The sequence below is a fragment of the Nymphaea colorata genome, chromosome 8, assembly GCF_008831285.2.
Source record: "Nymphaea colorata isolate Beijing-Zhang1983 chromosome 8, ASM883128v2, whole genome shotgun sequence".
NCBI lineage: Eukaryota > Viridiplantae > Streptophyta > Magnoliopsida > Nymphaeales > Nymphaeaceae > Nymphaea > Nymphaea colorata.
In genome coordinates this window covers 22,748,521-22,769,536 of record NC_045145.1, presented here as the reverse complement: position 1 = coordinate 22,769,536, position 21,016 = coordinate 22,748,521, and the positions used below count along the sequence as shown (strand labels likewise).

Below are 21,016 nucleotides of genomic sequence, written 5' to 3'. Positions count from 1 at the left end.
AGACATTTTTTCCTACTCATGAAGGTTTGAGGCGGGGCTCTCTCAGATCTTCCCTTTTCCTTTTCATTGTAGAAATGCTTATCATAAAATTAAAGAGCATAATTCCTATGTAGGTTCCAATATTGAGATGATAGCGCCACCTCTCACCCATTGTTGCTTTTCATGATGATATTATAGTCATACATGGAGTAAATACAGTGATTGATCAAAACACAATGCCCACCTTTACAAAAATTAAATGGAAAGTAGGCATCATGATAATCCTACAAAGTCTTCCATTACTCCACTTGGTGTTTTTGATAAGTCTATCTACAAAACTATAGTTGCCTTAGCTAGTAAGTGAAAATCTTTGCTTTAGTCTAGTGGGGATTCCCTTTATATCGGGGCATGGCAGAGATACATGGGGGTTGGTGTGAGCAGTCGATTAAAAAATTATTTTAAAATAATTTAAGTTTAATTATTTCATTATTTTTTGGTGATCTTGAGAAGCTTACCACCCAGTTAAAGGTCGAAGTCTTCGTTCAACCCCTCAACTTTTATGGTACATAACTTACTTTTAGACAATTGGCCTCACCATGTTTTAAGTTGCACATTGATGATTCTCCTTTTACAATACATAGAGTTGATGCTATGAGTTCTTATCCCGTCCATTGCATCAATCATTCAAGAACAAACTCTTCTATCATTTTAAAAAGCAGAATGGAAATATTTATAATGTAATGTTTCTAAATCAAATAGACACTAATCACACCATATTTTATGAAACGAAATACAATGTTTTAAAAACAAGTAGTATGTCATGAAACCGTCGTGTTTGCACTGTCGAACACCATCAAAGTGTTACCGCGTTTGCGTTGAGCAAGACGATATTTTTTGAAGTTCTCCAAGCGCTGATGAGGAAGGAGATGTCTGTTTAATAGAATCGTAGGAAGAACGTTGAAGCCCTACTTTTTTTTCCCGCGCTGCCCCGAACCTTGTGAAACGCGAAATATCGGATTGGTTCCGACTCATCGGATCCGTTTCAAGCCCTGTTGGTGGCGGCTTGACTTGCAAAATATACGTACGTGTACGTATTTTGTCTGTTTTCTGGAAGCCCGGAAGAACCCCTCTCCCCTCTGCAGCTCTGCCGGCGACTGCGACTCTCTCTCTCTCGGTACGGCATGTTGATTGAGATTACAAGAGGAAGATCTTTGTTTGCCTGTTTTGCACCCTGATAGCCATCGTTTTCTTGCTTCGCCGATTGATTACCCAGGGTTTCCGACCATTTGGCATGCCTTGGTAGGGAATTCGCGGTAATTGGCGATTCGAAGGAGAAAAAGGCAGCCGATTGGTTGATTTATCCGTCGTTCTTGGCGAAGCGGGAGCAGATATGTCGATGGACCTGATTCTGAAGCCGTCGTGCGGCGGGTGCGGGTCGACCTCTGACCTCTATGGAAGCAACTGCAAGCACACGACCCTCTGCCTCTCATGCGGCAAAACCATGGCGGAGACCCGATCCAAGTGTCGCGAGTGCGGCGTCCCCATCACCAAGCTCATTAGGGTCTCCCTTTCCCTCATTCTTGCTAATTTGAATGCCGGTCTCCTTGGCTTCTTTATAGTGATTGATTGGGCGAGGATTTTTCTGCACTTCTTGCAGGAATACAATGTTAGGGCAAGCAGCAGCGCTGACAAGAATTTCTACATTGGCCGGTTTCCGACGGGATTGCCCGTCTTCTCGAGGAGAAAGAACGCTGAGGTTAGATGGTCGCTACAGAAAGAAGGGCTTCAAGGACGCCAGATGACCGAAACCTTGCGGGTATGGGTTGTCGAATAATGTTCAGTATTTCCCGTATTAATTATACTGTGTCTGTGATTGAGCCTCTAAAAGAGGTTGGAGGTGCAACGGTGCACATTGAACTTGTTATTATTTGTTTAACCTGGAACGCTTAGTTGATGAGCTTCAAGACTGAAATGGGGAAAGATGAATAGGGATCATGGCATGAAGACAGTAGATTTTCATGTTGAACATTCGGAGTAGGAACCTCCATAGTCCAAATTTCTGGATACTTTGATGTCTCTTCGAGGCTCTTAGGTATTTCGGAGCGTAACATGAGTCGTTCTGATTAAGGACATTTTCCATGGCAAAACGGCTGGGAAAATGCATGTTGTTGTTATCGTTGTCTGGAATTTTCATCTTGTGTTATGGTGCCTCTTCCACCTTTTTTCTTTGCAGGAGAAACTGAAGAATAAACCATGGCTTCTAGAGGACGAAACTGGCCAATATCAATATCAAGGTCAGCTAGAGGGTGCACAACAAGCTACTTATTATTTGCTAGTTTTACAGGGAAAGGAGTTTACGGCCATCCCTGCAGGCTCTTGGTATGTAGTTTTACTCGATCTCTTTCCATAACTTTAATGTGGAAGTCTTGCATGAGAAGGTTAATGCTATTGTGGTTATAGTGCTCACTGTTCCTAGGATTTCCTTTTGTTGCATGTTGACTAAGTGGAATTGCTGTTTCTTGCGCTTTCAGCCTTTGGAATTGGTGACAATTGTTTTATCCTTCACTTTTTAGGTTCAATTTTAATAAAGTCGCTCAATATAAGCAACTTACACTGGAAGAAGCTGAAGAAAAGATGAAAAATAGGAGGAGGACGGCAGATGGCTATGAGAGATGGATGATGAAAGCTGCAAACAATGGAGCTGCAGCTTTTGGTGAAGTGGAGAAGTTAGGATCTAGTCGTGATGGTGATGGTGGTGTTGGCGGCGGCGGTGGTGGCAGTGCCAGTGGCGGTGGAGGGCGTCGTAAGAAAGGCAATGAAGAAGAAGAAGATAATGCAGTAGGATCTGATAAGGGGGAGGAAGATGAGGAGGACGAAGAGGACAGGAAAAATAGGTTGGGACTGAACAAAAGGAATGCAGATGATGACGAGGAAGGCCCTAGAGGGGGTGATCTTGATATGGATGATGATGATATTGAAAAAGGTAAGTTTTATTTTTCTTCAATGTTGTATGATTCTACTTTTTTTTGCTATTTTATTGGAGATCATGTTTTGCAAGTCATTTTTCCTTCTCCAAAACGTTCAAATGGTTTATTGTTTAAATGCTTGTCTGCCATTTTTTTATGGATGTTGCTGAATGTTCAAGAGAACCTTAAGCAAGTAAAATGCTGATGATGAATTGACAGGTTATGGAACCTGCTGATTAAAAGCAGGAAATATGTCTAGTTAGTTCACATGGTGTGTGTTAACGTCGTATCAGAAGATATAATAAGAGTGTTGACGTTGTATCAAAAGATACTAATAAATATAGCTGAACAAGAATCTCTCTCTCTCTCTCTATCTCTGTATATATATATATATATATACACACACGCACACACACACAGAGGGGGACAATGTTGCCACTTGAAGGGCAAGTTTGATTGCCCAGCTTTCTTTTACTTCAGGATGGGCAGTCCTTGCATCCTTGATCCTCTGTGTCGCTGCTTCTCAGAAAATGCTGTAGGCAGGTGAGGCCAGTCATTTTCCCTCTGTCATCTGTTGTCTTCTGGGAGCCACCGTCTTCAGTTATAGTGAGCTGTATCCCCGACATTGAGGTTGTATTCTAGTATGAAGGAAGACGTGATAATACATACACTGAAGTGATTGATATTGATGCTCTGGAACTTGGATTTTATAGGGGTAGATTATATGAATAATGAATCATAGATGTGTAGAGATTGCATGCAAAGTGTTCGACATAATTTCACGTAGAGATATTGTTATATGCACCACCATCATCTATGTTTTCAGGTGTTTTTTTGGACCTTATAAGGCTTTTAGATAGCCTCTAGCATGCACCTTAACTATGCTGTTGAAAATTCTGTGAAGCTAAACGGAAAGCCCAGTAATAAGAGCCAAAAAACTGATTTAATTTCATAGATCACAAGGGTTTTTATAGTCAAATTATCAAACAGGAATCATGAGTGCATGAACTTCATTACCTGTAGGTTGGTGTCCCAGTTTACTTTAAGGCCATCAGACCAAAAGGTGTAAATGTTGAAACTATAGGTAGAAGGGTTGCCTTACTTTTCAGGTACCATTGTGGAAGAAATGATATGGAACCTAAGGGCTCGGCTGAGAATGAAGCAACACATGATGCTCATAGACAAGGAAGTTGCTTACCAGGTGGTCAATGGGTTTGGGTTGTAGGCAAACGCCATGGAACAGCCAAATAAAATTGGAGGACAGGCAGACACCTATCCTCTCCCCGCTTCTCTGGGCCCGACTAAGTCACATAAAAGATTATGTTTGTCTAGCTTTGCCAAAGGCCCTCCCCATATACCCGGTTTTTTGTGCTTCTTGACTCAAATTCTACAAAGGTGAATGTCAGGACAGTTTGCTACCATGCACAGAGACAGGCTCATGCAGAGTTCATGAGCAAGGCGCACTGGTTCAAGGGAAGGCTGATTTAATGGTGCTTGGGAGCTTCAAATACTCTTGCCTGAGAAGATGCTTCTATGGTGCGGCGACAATTTCTGACATTCACACCTTGAGGACAAGCTGCTTCTTAAGAGAGGAGAAATAGTCATATAGACCTTTAGGATCTTAGTGGGAATAACTGGGTCAGGTCACAATGTGAGGTTCAGAGTTTTTAGACTTCAGACCTGAATGAGGGACTGAACCAAACACTCACCGTGCTCAAGTATCTAGATCTTACTTCTTTTCTATTAGGGTTCATGGATAATGAAGAGAAATTAAAGTTGGAGGTTTCCCCTCTTTCTTGAATTAGGGTAGGCCTTTGTTTCTTCCTTATTCCTCTCTGTATCTATGGTTTTTCCCTCTATTCCATGCCTGTGTTGCTCGGAGAGGCAGGTTAGCAGACGACCAGCGGATGTTCTCCTCTTGAGCAGGTTTATCAAATTATCTTCTCCTACTGAATAATCTTTGCGTCTTACAGTAGACTGTTCAGGAAAATAAATAATGGATTATGTTGCATTGAATATGACAGTGATGGCAATGAATCACGTTGAGTTTGGATCCTGATGTTATATTTGTAGAATTCTCTTGTTGGAAGATTTTGATGGTACTTTTGTTAAATTGCAGTCTCTGAAGGCAAATTATTAATAGGAAGCCTGCATATGAGTAATTCAACAGCTCAATGCCAAACAACATGAACAACACAAAAATATAATATGTGTTCCATGTGCATGAATTGGACTGGCAATTTGAGGGCCATGAAGGCTTCAATGCTTGAGTATTTGCTGTACCTAGCAGATGGAAGAACATACTACTCAGAAGGAAATATTGAGGATGTCAAAGAATGAAAATGCTTTAGTAATTCGTCTTTGAACTTCACGTGTCAAACAGATCCTGCTTGAATGTTCTTCATGAGAATCCCACTTCTCCATGAATATCCGAAGTTTTTATTTAAAATTTAATTTATCAGACATTTCTTTGATATTTCATGGGTGCTTGTATAATTGCAAAACTAGATGACTAGTTACTTGGTATGTGCTGTTCCTGTTAGGCACTTGTACTTTTGATGCTAATTCTACTTCTTTTTTTCTTTTTGTGTAGGTGATGACTGGGAACATGAAGAAATATTTACGGATGATGATGAGGCTGTTGGTAATGATCCTGAGGAACGAGAAGATTTAGACCCTGAAATTCCAGCGCCTCCTGAGATTAAGCAGGTTAGATTGTAAAGGGGCATTACTGACATTTCTGAGTCCTACAACCTTGAGTGTGCAGTTTTTATGCCTGATAACATAATAGACTATAATAGGTGTCCTATCTCAATTACCTTAATGTCTTAATTCTTAACCTAAGCAAACAGATAATTTAGCTTGGAAGCTTGCTTAGGTAGGCAGAACGTCTGTTCTTGTCTTATCATCTTTGATGTTTTTATATATGTTGAAAAAAGTGAAGGAATTGACTTGTTTTGGGAAATGAGTTTATTGTTTTAAGTTCTTGACGTCATCATTTTCACTATATGTTTGAAAATTTAAACTATATGAAAAACATTATTTGTTTGTGCAAATTTCTCATATAGAGTTCTGACTGATGGCTTCATTCATGATATGTTAGGATAAACTATAAAGGAAAGGACTGTATCTGTTTTCAGAAATAAGTCATACAGATTCATCATTGATACTCTGATTCTTATTTTTTATGCTCACAGTCATTATTGGTAGCATTTTCATTGTTGTTACCACTGTCATTGCCATCATGATAATCAGCATTCTTGCTTAGCTCATCAATGCTTTATGAACCTTTCCTTCATCCTTTTGTTGGTTTACTACGGGTATAAGATTATACTTTTGTGTTATGAGATTTATCACCTGGACTATAATCTCATTATTTCATTGAGGTGTAAAATCTGTGTAAACCTGTCAGGATATTGGCCTGCATGTTTAATGATATTTTGGAAGGATTTGGACCCTTTCTGCCTGAACGAGCATGTTGCCAGAATATTTGGGATATTTGAACTCAAAAAATGTCTCAAAGATGTTCATTATTTTCTTGTTCGTTGTTGACTACAAGAACATTGAGATGACTTGAGTTTCCTTCAGCAAGTGGGCTTAGTGATGTTATTTTCAAGACCTAAGATCTCAGACATCAGAAACTAAAAAATGTAATTCTTGGGACAATACTGGCCAGGAAAATGCCATGAAAATGTTGTACAAATCAAAACATTAAAAAAGTAATTTAGGACAGATTCATGCTCTCTTTTGAGTTTATATTCCAATGAATTTGAAAATTAGGTGACATTTCAGATGTTTTTTTGTCCTTATATGGTCAGAGAAGGGGATGGAAAACCGGTCTTTATATATAACTGTTGAAAAGAGAAAAACTTATCTGATAAGGTACTTCTTTCAGCTTATATTTAAGTAAAAAAGATTCTGTAGGTCAAAGCTATCATATTGAACGCAACAATGGTAGAATTGAGAAAGGTTTTCCTTGCAGAAGTAGATTATTAGGTAGGTATATGCAAATTTCAAGTCTTAAATTTAACACTTCAGTTGCAAAGTACTCCAGATACAGAAACTTTTATAAGTCACTGGTAGCTTGATTAAATCATTTGATGAAATTTGACCCTTAAATTACAAAGTACGCAGAATGCAGAAACTTTTAAAAGTCAGTGGTAGCTTTTTCAGATAGACTTCTGACCATAGTTCTTGCAGAAAGGGAATGGCATAAATTCCTCAGAGGCAAATTTGATGAAGCTTGTAGTAACTGCTCTTCTTCTGACAATGTCAACAGAGCCTAAGGGTTTGTCGAAATCTTATTCCCAAGTTAAGACCACCATCTTGTCTGAACGAAGGTGAAGGGTTACTTCAAATTCGGCCTTGGATGGTTTTTCTGTCCAGATAGAGTTAACAGTGTACACTTATGTGGTTTACTTCGGGTATCTGGGTTCATTGAAAAAGTGTATGCATTTAAAATTATATTAACCTTTCTTGCACTGGCTAAGTGCTTTCTGGTTCATGATAACTTGCCTCCTCTTCTTTATTGTTCTCATGCAAATGTTGTTCTAATTGTCAAATAGCTGAAAATGCAAGGACTAATCTAACTAGAAAACTGAACTTCTCTACAATCCTTCAGGATGACGAGGATGAGAATGAGGGCGAGGAAGATGAAGAAGGTCTGAGCAAATCTGGGAAAGAGTTGAAGAAGCTTCTTGGCCGAGCAGGTGGACTAAATGAGTCAGATGCTGAGGAGGAGGAGGAGGAGGAAGAGGTAAGTTGCATATTAGGAGATTATTCTCTCCCTGTGTCTCTTCTTTCTCTCTCTCTCTCCACACACACACACACACACACGTGTGCATATAGATGGTTGTCAAATCTCTATGTGTTGTTTTTATGTGATTCATGAATGGATATACACATACGTAGAACCTTTGTTTGCCTGCCTACATGTAGGTGCATGCATGTGGATGTGTCCTCAAACCTGAGCTAGAGTCTAAGCTTGAGACCGCAGTAAGCTGAAATAAGTCAACCTTGATGAATGCTAGTTTTATTAATGTCTTCTGCTGGCATCATTGCTTCTTCATTAGGAAGTCTCAGCAGACAAATTAATTGTGATCACCATTTGTTGGATCAGATCAGATTGTCTGCTAAATTTATGTAGTACAAGCAGTGCTTCAGAATTATAGCTCGTGTTTCATTTAATTAAAAACATGACAGGTAGATCTTTAGGATTTTTATCATAATGAGTAGCGAATCAGAATTGCTTTCTTTTTTCTTTAGGGAGAGATGACAAAAAGTTGAGTATTAATTATCTCATAGTTTATTCAAACCAATGTTGTCTTTCAACTTTTCACCCTGAATTCTTGTGATTTTCTTTTCTCGCCTTTGCAGGAGGATGAGTCTGGCATATCCCCAGTCTTAGCTCCTAAGCAGAAGGATACTTTAAAGGAGGAGCCTGATGTCACACCTACAAAACCAGTTGCTTCTGGATCTACACGTGGCACTCCTTCTTCAGCAAAGTCTTCAAAAGCAAAAAGAAAATCTGGTAGCGATGATGTGAAGCCTGCTGGTTCTGGTACAGCAAAGAAGCTGAAAACTGAGAATGTATGAGTTTTTTTAAATATACAGTTATATGAATTCTTATCTGACAATGGAATTCAGTGGTCTTCATGTTATGTGTACAAAATGAACGACTTTCACTCACTTGATGAGGTTACACGTACCTTTAGTTCTTGCATCTGCCCTCCTAATCTTATCTTTGACATTTCCATAGGACACGAGACAAGCTGCATCTGCCAAAGATGAGACTCCGGCTTCAAGAACTAATGCTCCACAAAAGGTTCCTGCACCATCTGCTGCAAAAAGTGGAAGTGCACCAGCTACAGGATCCGTTAGCGAAGAAGAGATCAGGGCTGTGCTGTTGCAGGTTGCTCCAGTAACAACACAAGATCTTGTGGCCAAATTCAAGGCAAGACTAAAGACGCCTGAGGTATGTTCTGTTCTGCTTTCTTGCAAATATTAAGTCTCTTGAGGTTCTGATAAACATATGTTTCAGTTGGGCTATACTAAAGTTCATATTAGCTGAGCAATGTGATACCCGGCAGCAACACATGCTGATGAGAAAAAAAAAAAATCATGACTAGTGTGGTACAGAAACCTTTGCCATGTGCTTTGGAGCAATAAAAAGGAGCAGTAGATGCAGAAGGGTTGAATATCCGTAGACACAGTGCAGTTGTGTGTGCTTAGTCTTTCTAGAGTTAAGATGGAAAACCTGGAAACAATATGAGGTGCCTGGTATGCACCAAAAAAGTGTATATGCAAACCTGTGTTCTAAGTTCTCGAGGGAATGAATATGACAGTAATAGTTGCTGATTATAAGGGAAAACCACCAGAAAAGGACACCAAAAACTACTTGAAGGCACAGTCCAGGGAAAGAGGAATCCTAGCTACTTGCTTACAAGCTACAGCTTTCATGTCTAAGAAGAATATGCTGATGTTCCAGACTTTCTCAGAATCTACTCTTTGAACACTGGGATATGATTTGGTTGTTTTTCATGGTCACTTCAAGAATTGTCCCATATATATCTTATAATCCACTGAAAATAGCTTGCTGTTCCTGATGCTGGTACAACAAAAGGCTATTCAGATATTATTAGAAATGACGATTGTGTGCTTGAACATGTAAAATGGTAAAATGTAGGTCCTTTTATGCAACATTAAACCTTTCTTTACCAGCACGGTAGGCGGTCTGGTCTTGATGCTGGAGAAGAACTGAAAACCTTGAATATTCTGGCTTTGCATTTTGAGTTCTGCCGTGCCTAGGAAAAAATGTCAGATTCTACTTTTGCATTTTTTGTCAGTCAACTTTTATAACATGTTTTGATACTGTTATTATGGTTATGATTTTTTTTTTTCAGGATAAGTCATCTTTTGCTGCGATCCTGAAGAAAATCTCCAGAATACAGAAGACAAATGGGGCCAATTTCGTTGTATTGAGAGAGAAATGAGTAATGCGGCAAAGCTTCTACCGTCCATCCATTGCGTGTTCATGGAGAAATACAAACATATTACATTCTTTTGGGTTGCATCGACACATTTATAGACTAGGTTTCTGTCTTGTTGCACAACAGCTGATCTTGTACTTGCATAAGAAGTCCATATTCTGTGTACTCTCGCAGAGTCCTAGCGAACAGCTCATAATATTTCAAAAAAGGCAGAGGTATTTGAACATTCCACAGAAAATGGATGAAACGTGGAACAATGTACTAATGGATACTTATCTTGGTCCAAGGGCCTTAAAAGTTTCTGTCCCTGTATTAGTGCTCTCCTGGGTAACACAGCAACCCGCATCTGCACGTCATATGGGCCTTTATGACTCTGATGCTTGTATTATGAGATGCATGTCCTTCTCGGCCTTTTGGCTAAGACCAAGTGTAGTATTATGAGATGCAATATACAACAGTTTTTAGTTGTTTTGAGTGCTAGTGGGTACATGTAATCTATCTATAACCACCATGGAGATTCAAGCAAAATATAACAAATTGGGCCTTCCTAGGCGTGTTTATATCGTTGTTATTGTTTTTCAAGTGATTTCTTCTTGCTAACCTATGGGCGATCCTCGCTTTGGTAGATTCTGTTTTTCATTTCTATCTCTCTCTCTCCCTCTCTCTCTCTCTCTCTCTAGACCCCAACCAGAAAATACCATGCTTATACATTTCTCTTTTCACACTACCATCAAAGACCAATCTAGCTGAACAAGGTCACTTGAAATTACAGTACTTGTTTGGGATGGCCATGCATTGGGGTTGCTGAATGCGTAGAAGCTTCAAGGTCACTAACATCGCAGTACGTCATCCTGCAATGCACACATTTTCAAATACGACGCCGTTCTGATATTCCCGAACATTCGTAGTAAGCCAACAGCCATCATATTGAAATTGTGCTTGTAGCACTCTTTAAATATTTATTGAATGTAAATTTGTGTTGGCCAATTTGTTGGCAAAAATTTCACTAATCTTCCTCCAAAACACTGATGCTAATTGGCAGCTCACGAGTAAATGATGCGGTCTTCTCCTTTAAGTTTGCCGAGTATTCTTCCACTCTCAACAGACAAAATGTTGATGCTCTCTCTCTCTCTCTCTCTCTCTCTCTCTCTCTCTCTCTCTCTCTCTCTCTCTCTCTCTCTCTCTGATTCTTATTCTTGTAGAGCAACACCCTGACAATTGAACAATGGAGTTTTAGGGTCAAATATGCAAGATGTATGTAATTGGATGCAGAAAGCGCGGTGAGCCATTTGTTATATAGATTCAAGCCGTCTATTTTATTTTGGTCACCTACTGCATGTGAAAGATGGCAGTTATAAATTGGAAAAACTTGTTGTTGGTAGGTCTGACTTTTTCTTACAACTGTCAAATTATCAAAGATGAGCTTATTTTATTACTATCTCTTAACCTTCAAAGCTTAGGTATGCTGAGTCAAAAGGCGATCTTCCCTTCTCCTCAAGCAAACAAACCAGTCCCCGTAAAATGACATCGACAACATGCCATGTTCTGAATTAATTTCAGCTAATTCCGAACTAAAATTTTAGTTTTTTGGCATTAGGACCCCAAGGGGCCTTGGATTGAGGGAAGGGGATAGAACTAAAAAGGCCTTAGGCGGCGGAGGAGTTCAATAAGATCCGATCTGGATTGAACAAATACATATGGAGTTCAAATTCAAAGAAAATATACACACCCTCTCAAATAGGGAAAAGGGAGGATAAAAATGAGTTAAAAATGTTGGTCCTTTCGTAAATGAAACAGTATAATAAATTTGTCTTGAAAGTTTGGTAGATTTATCAAATGCATTTTAAGGTATTACATGAAACTACCTCAATCTTTGGGCAAGATTTATAAAACAGACATACTATTTTGTTTGTCCAACGAAACTTTAAGGGTCATTTGGTAGTAAAATACTTTGTAAGTATTTCATGAATCTGTCCTAAAGATTGAAACAAGTTAATCGAATGACAAAACTATTGTTCCTTGAACCTACTTTAGTATTTCGAGTAGATTCATGTGACACTCACAAAGTGTCCCCGCTGCCAAACACCCTTTAAGTATGGAGACATGATTTAGGGTCTCCGATTCTAAAGCTTCAAATTAAATGACTACAAAGCTTGACATATGTTAGCACAATCTGATAAGATCTGTCTATAATCTACATTAACAACTGTTTTTTTTTTTCAAAGACACGCTTGATGTTTTGGTATAATATAAAGCATGCTCAAGTTTTTGAATAATGCTAAAAGAAACCTGCTTGTGGTGCCATGAATGAAAAAAATACATTTTTATCTATTTAACCGGAGTTACCAACAACCCAAATTGAATTGACGAATGAAGTTAGCTGAAGCACTCTTTCAACCGTACTCGTATTTGCATTCTGCTACTCAACCTCCTTAACTGCATCCAACATATTTCATATGGCAAAATTAAAACTTTTTACACTAGTTGTTTGGACAGACAGATTTATTGCTTCCATATTTGGTTCGACCAGCATAGCATTTGATATTCATGCGTAACTATAGAAGTTTTTTGTTGGATCTCAATTATGAACTTGCATGCTGCATTTAAATTCAATTGGTAACCAAACCTAAATTTCTTTACCAAATTTGACTGAATGGATTCTAAAGCCGATTGGTACTTCATCTAGGGGTGTTTTATTGCCTCTGATTTTAAATCCTAGAATTTAAGATTTATAGATTTAAGATCCGATTTTTGTTTTACTAAAACATGTTTAGGAAAACAAGGGAGGTTTATTCCGAAAAACCATATATTTTTTAAAACTTGCCCATATTTATTTGTTTTTCTATTATTTTCCTGGTTTTTAGAGATACCCAAGATCACGAAATGTGGCAAGAACTTCCATGATCGAGATCTACCTTGAAACGAGACATGTGACTATTATAAAACGAAAAAGAACTTAGCATGGTATATGCGTGTCAAAAAACCCTAGTGAACAGGAGAGAGAAAGGGAGAGAGAGAGAGACGGGAGAGAGATAGAGGGTTCTTAAGTTCCGCTCACAAGCGGGGAAAAAAAGGGCGTCACCAAACGCTCTCTCTCTCTTCACTGCCCCCAGCTCTCTCGCTCCATTTCTTTTCTTTTGTATAGTTTTTCAAATCAGTGTTATCATTCAAAAATCTTCCCTCCTCTCTCCCTCTTCTTCTTTTCACTGCTTCGCTTCCCTTTCTCCTTCCCTTCTCTTCCGAGGTTTCGTGGTCGCGAGGGGCTGATTGACTCGGCTCCCACTCCTCCGTCAAGTCTCATGCGGTCTCCGATTAGGGTTTCCTCCGAACGTGACCTGTAGAGGCCGATTCGATTCCTGCGGGGGCTTTGCTGCGTCGAATTTTGAGCGAGAGGGCCCGTTGTTGGAGAGATCTGTGGGGAATTGCTGGGGAATGGAAGAGGAGGAGACGATGGATCGGGTGAAGGCCGAGGAGGCGTCGACGAGCGGAAACGGGGTCGAGAAAGCAGACGAGGAACCTGGGATTCGGTTGGCCAAGAGGGCGAAGGTTTCTGGGGAGTCCGAGAAGGCTGCTGACTTTGATGCTGACATGAAGAGGGTCGCGGAGATCGTGATTGTCTTGGCGGGGATGGGTCGGATGAGAGGCGGGCGGAGCCCGGTGGACGTGGAGAGGGAGCTCATGGCGGAGGCCCGGAGGAAGTTGGCTTGCATGTGCGAGAGTTTGCCTCCGAGAGAGCTTCTATCGAAGGACGCTTATGGGGTTCTTGTTGAAGATCTTGGTCTCAATAGGTTGAACGATCAGAAGGGTCTCGGTCGGCCGAGGCTTTCCATTGCGGAGAAGCTGCGGCTCACCATGAAAAAGGTTCTGGTTGGCTCTAATTATGCAAATTGCCAATTTATTTGTTTACAAATTTATTTCCTGAATTTGCATTTCTCTTCGTTCACTTTGGTGCGACCATCGTCATGCTTTTATGACAACTTGACATTGATTTTACTTATTGGTCTGATATACAGTTGCATTTAAGTATTGGTGCGATATACAGTCAGCTGCCTTTTAATTGGTTTTCTTAGTTTAACAGTAAAAATTGAGGCTTATTAACTCTGTTGTATAACATATGATTCAGTTATTTATAATAATTTTAAATGAGCATAGTGCTTGTTGAGATATGGCCAGGTAGTAATGGTTACGAAGAAAGGGGCTATGGAGATATTTCTATCGGCACGGCCAAAAAGAGAGAGAAAATGTGAGCGGCTCCGCACTTCAGCCATAGTTGCTCGATTGAAAATTCTTGAGCTCGAGGAGTAGACTTGTTTTTTTCAGATAAATATTTACTGTGTCCTTTCTTCTGGGGTGTCTATTTTCCAACATCCTTGGATTGCTGTAGGGAGGCAGGCAAACGGTAGAAACCGTTTTGAAATGATCCAAATGGATCCACTACTATTTATTAAGCACTTCCTAAGCGTTGCATGATTTTCTCCATATTACTAAAGCAAGCCACATTTCTCTCTGCCTTTGACATCTCCTATGGAATCTGCTGGCCTTTCTATCAATCTTTGCATTTCCTGGGTCTGTTCCTTCAAGTAACGATTCTGTACCTCGGGAAGGGTCATGATATCTAACCATGAATACAAAGTCTGGAGCCTGTTCATAGATATGATTTTTGCTACAATGCTGGACGCAATCCAAATAAAATAGTTGACAATGCTTAAGCCGTGCATGGATTACCTGCACATGCTCGTAACATTGAGCCTACTGTGTAAGCGGGGTACCCTAAACCCACCATTTGTCAATGTTTTCATGGTTAGCAGCAACCATAATCAAGTTTTTTACTAAAAGAAAAAAGCAGTAAAGACACTGGAACACATCTGATGTTAACTCATTTGTTAGTCAAGTTGCTTTGTCATGAACACCAAGTGTCTCTGTGATGTTGACCTGCCAAAGCTGTACTTTTAGTTGCCATTTCAGCTCTGCACAGTGCAGCGTTTTCGTGTGCTACCATACTTATTTCAGATGTTATATCTTCATCTCTAGCAGATAGAAGAAGCAAAGGAATTTGCGGCAAAGTCATCATCTTCTCAGACACCACATAATGGACTGGTTACCAGCATAAATGGTCAAAGCATATCCAACACAAATCTCAAAGTAACTGCTGACAAGCTCAATTCCATGGCGCCATCTTTGACAGGTTTTCAACCATTCACACCTGTTAATCAAACTAGGCCAGTTTCAGCATCTGCAAGTCACAATCATGCACAAGCCAATGAACCACTGGTGACTAGTAGCAGTCAGTTAGAAACTGATTCTTCTCAGCAAGTAAAAACCGAGATACGTTATGGTGGAATGTCTCATTCTGCTCAATCACTAAGAGGTATGTTTGTTGCTTCCTCTTTCCCCATTATATTGTGTTTCTGATGTCAGTCTGGGTTACTAACTTCTCCAGTGATGTCTGCTTACGTATCTTCTGCATGTTTGTTCTGTAAAAATTTCTTGAAAATCAATGATCTTTTACTTGTTTTGTTGTTTCTGATTTGGAAGATGCTATGGACTTTCTTTTGCATATGGAATCCTTTTATTGCTAGTCCATGGAAACACTGATTATTATTCTCACTATCTTGCTGTAATTTTTCAAAAAAGAAAATCCTTTTCTTTTCTTTTTTTCTCTTATTCTTTTTCTTCTTCTTTCTAATGCAGCAACATCTGCCGGTGATCAAGTGCTTGGTGCTTTTCCTGGTTCATCCTCTGTGCAATTTTCTTCTGTTTCACGGGATAAGATTTCTCAAGGATTGAAGCAGACAATTTATGGCTCTAGAATGGATCAGGGAATACATAAAGACGTTACATCATTAGCAACTTCTCAACTGCCTGATGTTAAGGATTCTAGAGTGCCTCATCATGCGTCAGGCGGTCCTTATTCTATTCATCAGACTGTGCAACATGCAAGTTCATTGGGCATTGCACGAGCTAGCCATAGTGACATTGTGAGAGACATTCAGAAATTATTACAACCTGGATCTCATAGTCATCCAGTGTGGTCACCTCCTTCACTTGCATACATGGATGCACCTCTAACTTGCCAAATATGCAAAGTTACCATTACTGATGTTGGAAGTTTACTTGTATGTGATGCTTGTGAGAAGGGTGTCCACGTGAGGTGCCTCCATGCATACAATCAGAAAAGCATTCCTCAAGGTGAATGGAATTGCCCTAAATGCTTGATTTCAAACCATGGAAAGCCATTACCACTTAAATATGGCCGTATCGGGAAACTTGTTGATGTGCCGAAACTATCAAATGCGAATAGTCCACAATCATCTATGGAGAACAAAATAGAGACTAGTGATAAAAAGTCTAATCAGCAGAAATTAGCAGCTGATGGATGTGCTACCGAACCTAACAAGGAGATGCTGGTGAACCATGTGCTTACTGTTAAGGGAAGTATACCTGAAGACATAACTGGACATGGAACAATGCTGAGTACTGGAATGTCTAACCATCAGGTTTCCTGTGGGGCAGTTGAAATTGGGGAAGGGCAACCTACTCATACAGATGGTATAAAGATTGACCTCCATCCATTTTCCACTTCAGAAACTGAGAAGCAGGGTGATAATATACATCAAACTGAGGCTGGAAAACCAATTATGAATGATGAGAAAATTCCAAAGAAAATCCCTACATCAGAACATCCTCAACCACTTGAACAATCTGATACTAGTGGCCTTGTCTTTAAACCTTCAAATCAAGCCCAAACAGGAGAGGTATCCCATGAAAGTCTCTGTGTCAAAGCTTCAGCAAGTTCTCTTCTTGAAAATGGCAACATTGTGCCAGCAGGACTGGATGGATCATCTAGCTCACATGATTCTTGTAAACACGACAGTTGTGGTGTGGTTAGTCAAGCTGATCAGAATATCTCTCGGCCAGTTACTGCAACCATACAAAATGAAAAGAAAGCTGTAGATTGTAAATTTCCAGAAGGGAGGTTCCCTAGTGTTAGTTGGGGTAAACAACTGCAGGTTGTTGATGGAAAATCTTACTATCAGGCCTGTTGTATCAACGAAGTAGAGTATAAGTTGCAGGATCATGCCTTCTTTCATTCTGAAGATCCCAGTGGTGCACCCTATGTTGCAAAGCTTGAGGTATACTACAAGTTCTCATATCTTTAGGCTAAATTTGAGAATAAAGGTTTGTTTGGCTATTGTTTTATTGTTAAATTGGCAATTTTTCACCGATATTTCTCCAGCGTCATTTCTTTTCTAGTTCTTCCCTCATATGCATAGGCACATCATAAATGTAAGTGATCTTACAGCTTGGCTGGGTTGCTGAATGACTTCTTTTTTTCTTTTTTCTTTTTTTTTTGTGGGTTTGTTTGTACAGGCTCTATGGGAGGATAATACAAATGGGACCAAATGGGCACGTGTGAGTATGTGCTACTCTTGCAGCAACCTGCCACAGAGTGTTGGTCAGCCTTGTACTCCAGAGGAGAATGAGGTTGGTAAAATCCTTGCATCAAATTTTGTACTTCATATTTGCCACACATAGAAGAGCTTCTGTTAGTTTACTTGTGTTTCTAAATTTTTTTATTCTAATTTTTTACCTTTTCATTAGGAGTCTACTTTGGGCATCATTTCTTTGTTGGGCATGGGCCTTAGCTCACAACAGCTGATACTTTCATTGTTTTACACAGGTTTACGAATCTAATCACCAAAATGATGTACTTGTGCACCTCATTCGAGGTCCATGTTCTGTAATGTCTGAAAGCAGGTATAGACAGGAAAAAGAAAGTGGAGTGCGTTTAGAAAAAGAAAGTGGAGTGCGTTTAGGATCAGAAACCAGCAAAAGTTCAAGTCCTCTCCTGTTCTGCAGGTAAATTTCTTTAATGTCCGTGTATAATGTATCTTGCAGTTGCTATTTACTGCTTGACATGTCTGTGTGATGCATTTTACAAGTATTTGTAAACTTGCTAGATGGACTACCTTTGGTGACGTATCTTTTCATTATGATGGAGCATATTTAAGAAAAAGGATTTAATACACTAGTTTGTTATGCATGTAGAAAAAAGTCATGTTCACTTGTTTGCTGTTGCATTCTTTTGGAGCTGAACCAAGTTGCAGTTGGTATTACCCAATCTTTGAAGGTCCTTACATCTGATGGTTTTCAATTTTCACTTTTCTTTTTAGGGGAGGTGGTTTCACAGGTGTTTTATACATGTTTGGTGTTGTCACTTATATTTGTCAATGATATCCTCTGCTCTAGACCATTAAATTCGTTAATTCCCATTGTATCTATGTGTGTGTGGTGGAGTTAAGAAATGGTTTTTTTCCTTCTACTTTCTTTTGCAAGTTTATATCCAATAATTGTGTACAATGCTCGAGGCTTCTCTATCCAGTTATGCAGTTCATGTCTGTCCTATTTCAGTTAGGTCCAAAGATTTGTTGCAGTGTTTAATGTTTTCCTGTGCAGAGAGTATGTTTAGGCTGATTGCAATATATCTTAGCTTATTGTAAATTTAATTTCTTTCTTTATTTTATACATCTAAGTTTTGATTCAATTATACAGGTGGTTTTATGATGACTCAAAAGGACTTTTCCAGCCTTTTACAGAGCGATAACTGTACTCAAGTTGTTCCAATTCTTTTTCACTGTGCAGTTATAATCACATCTAAGACTAAGGTACTTCAGTTTATTCTCTTTTTTTTTTTTCGTATTGTTTCTTTGCTGTTAATATCAAAGGCTAGTACAAATTCTTTCTTCTATTCTGTACTTGAAAGTTGATCCTTTTGCTACCCAGTGTCTTCAGTAGTGGTCAATGATGATGTGTGGTTGTGGTTTGGACAGTGCAAATGTTTACTCTTCAATCTCCTGCCACTTTTTTCCTTATAGTGCTAAGGCTGATTCATGGTATTTAACTGCAATCAAATTCTATATTTAGGCAGAATATGTTAGGGCTTATAAATGTAATATCTGTTTCTTTTTCTTTTTCTTTCAGTCAAAGTTTTCCCAGTCTAGAAAACAAGATAAAATATTCATGGAAGGCTAGAGAGATGTAATATATAGTAGACTGTAAACGAAGTTTTTGTACTCCCTTTTTTGCAGGCACTGGAAGCCAGGGCCTTGAAAGGCTTAAACTAGAAGCAAGTTTGTTGTATTAGGGTTGGAAAATGATACATGTCTCACAAACATATCTAGTGTATGGTCTTTTAAGTCGGTGGAGATCCATCTTTTAGGTGGTAAAAAATTTGTGTCTGGAGTCTGGACAGATGTATGGGTCAACAATCACCTAATATTAGCCAAGGTGTCCAGTGTCCATATTTTCTCAAATACAGTCACACCGAAAGGATTGAATCTAGTTCATAAGCCATGTGCTAACATTTTTGTTTTCTTTTTGTTGCATTTATTTAAGGAAGTGAGAGCTGCTTGCAAACCTAAAGGTTCCTCGCCTTTGTTGTTTGCATGCTGCGTGCTGGATCGGATTAGATTGGCAGTTCAGTCTATGTCATGCTGGATTACCCAGAGTATGGAGTATGGACTCTGCTGCATTAACCCTTTTTGGTAGGCTTTCCTAATCTAGTCTGTTTTATACGTTGTTTCCCAGGCTTTTTATTCTATGCATGTGAAGTTTTATTTCAATTGACCTTATCACAGGCAGGGCAATCTAACCCTAGTTATCACAGCATAAAACACTGAATAGACTTTCCATGGCAATGTGTTGATTGGTTGGTCAGCGCCCACTCATTTCCCTTGTGCCCTGAATCTCGTTGGAGAAAGAGCCTGCTAGTCATTTGCATTAGAGCACCTGGAGCAGTGGAAGCAGTTTTCTGCAGAATCGCCAGAGACCCTGTTTGTGGTCATCGCACGTGACCTCTCTTGTTCCTCTTTTTCCAGACAGCAAGTTGAAGTATCATCTGACCAATTCCCCTTCTGATATGCGTTCAGTTGGTTGGTACGGGGAATTGCTCCATTGATATCAGTCTCGTCAAAGTACATGCTGTATTTCTTAGTGGTTTCACTCCTTAGTAGCTCAAAGTAGGTGCTGGTAAGAGCTGCTCTAATTCTTTTGTGCTTGGTGGGCAAATGCATTTTTGTTCATTGCATGGCCCCATTAGATTGGACAAACTTGTCTCTCCTACATAATTGATCTGCTAGAATGAGATCACTAGTCGGATAATGTCTGATGATTTCCGAGAGCTTTACTCGGAAATGTAAGTAACAAGCAAAACGTTCTTTTATAATTGGTTAGAGCTCGTTGGGCACTAGAAGAATCAATGTATCTATTTTTTGTTTGTCTGCATAATGTCACCGCATTATTTAAACAAATGAAGATATTGTCCATTCCTGAATTTATGTCTCTCTCTTCTTCATGTCCAGAATATATTGCTGCTTTTTTTTTTTAAAACTAAATCCATATTGTGGTAGAAAAATGGATTGTAATTGTGTTATTTTCCTTGTGGGTACCGAAAATATTCAGATGTTAAACTTTTTTTGTTAAGTTGGGCAACGAAAAAAGTCAAATGCTTTTCTGCGATCATCAAAAAGCTTTACATAATTTTGTTATTTCCACATTTTTATAGTTTTACTTAACTAGTAAGGCCAATTGCCTGTTTTTTAGGACCAAGTACGCCTTGGGAACATAATTTATAAAAGCAGGTGAAGTATGACAGTTCAGACTTTGCGTTTTATAATTTATATAGTGGGCAAGTGTAGACCCGATGTTGGTAGAGTGCTATCGATGTACCGGTAGGCCACAGAAGTCACCGGAAAATCGACTCCTGATACCCTTTGCATGGGGTTTGATTGGATGCCTGGGAACTTTTTCTTCATTCAAGAAGGTAATTATTTTTCATTTTTTATATATGTAACTATAGGGGTTTACCTTTTCATTATAGAGCATTATAGGCATTTGGACATCCAAGCATAATGGCATGTGTTAAGTGTTAAGTTTAGGTGTTGAAGTACTGTTTGATTGCACCAGCACAACCACCAGTCTCAAACAATCAACAAAACTACGTGCGACCATGGAAAAGCAGTCGACTCTGTCTCTGTCCTGCCTGCCATTCCCCCATCTTTTAATATTTCAGCATGAAGTTTT

General features: G+C 39.3%; 2 protein-coding genes across 5 annotated transcripts; both read left to right on the top strand.

Annotated features, from left to right (window-relative positions):
* Positions 1-1,001: 1,001 nt before the first annotated feature.
* On the top strand, positions 1,002-10,408 carry LOC116259080 (transcription initiation factor IIF subunit alpha). The gene is made up of 10 exons (XM_031636696.2): positions 1,002-1,153; positions 1,253-1,540; positions 1,637-1,795; positions 2,213-2,358; positions 2,553-2,962; positions 5,539-5,654; positions 7,567-7,701; positions 8,322-8,534; positions 8,704-8,919; positions 9,848-10,408. The coding sequence occupies exons 2-10, from the start codon at positions 1,370-1,372 to the stop codon at positions 9,935-9,937; spliced, it is 1,656 nt and encodes a 551-aa protein (XP_031492556.1). The 5' UTR covers positions 1,002-1,153; positions 1,253-1,369; the 3' UTR covers positions 9,938-10,408.
* A 2,532-nt stretch (positions 10,409-12,940) lies between these two features.
* Positions 12,941-20,267, top strand: LOC116258993 (uncharacterized). 4 transcript variants are annotated; one of them, XM_031636567.2, is made up of 8 exons: positions 12,941-13,795; positions 14,969-15,302; positions 15,626-17,067; positions 17,306-17,419; positions 17,616-17,794; positions 18,488-18,600; positions 19,405-19,479; positions 19,573-20,267. In XM_031636567.2, the coding sequence occupies exons 1-6, from the start codon at positions 13,367-13,369 to the stop codon at positions 18,537-18,539; spliced, it is 2,550 nt and encodes an 849-aa protein (XP_031492427.1). In that variant the 5' UTR covers positions 12,941-13,366; the 3' UTR covers positions 18,540-18,600; positions 19,405-19,479; positions 19,573-20,267. The 4 variants fall into 4 exon arrangements, with proteins under 4 accessions (XP_031492427.1, XP_031492424.1, XP_031492425.1 ...); XM_031636564.2 differs by having other exon boundaries at positions 19,335-19,479; XM_031636565.2 differs by having other exon boundaries at positions 19,331-19,479; positions 19,602-20,267.
* The last annotated feature ends 749 nt before the right edge of the window (positions 20,268-21,016 follow it).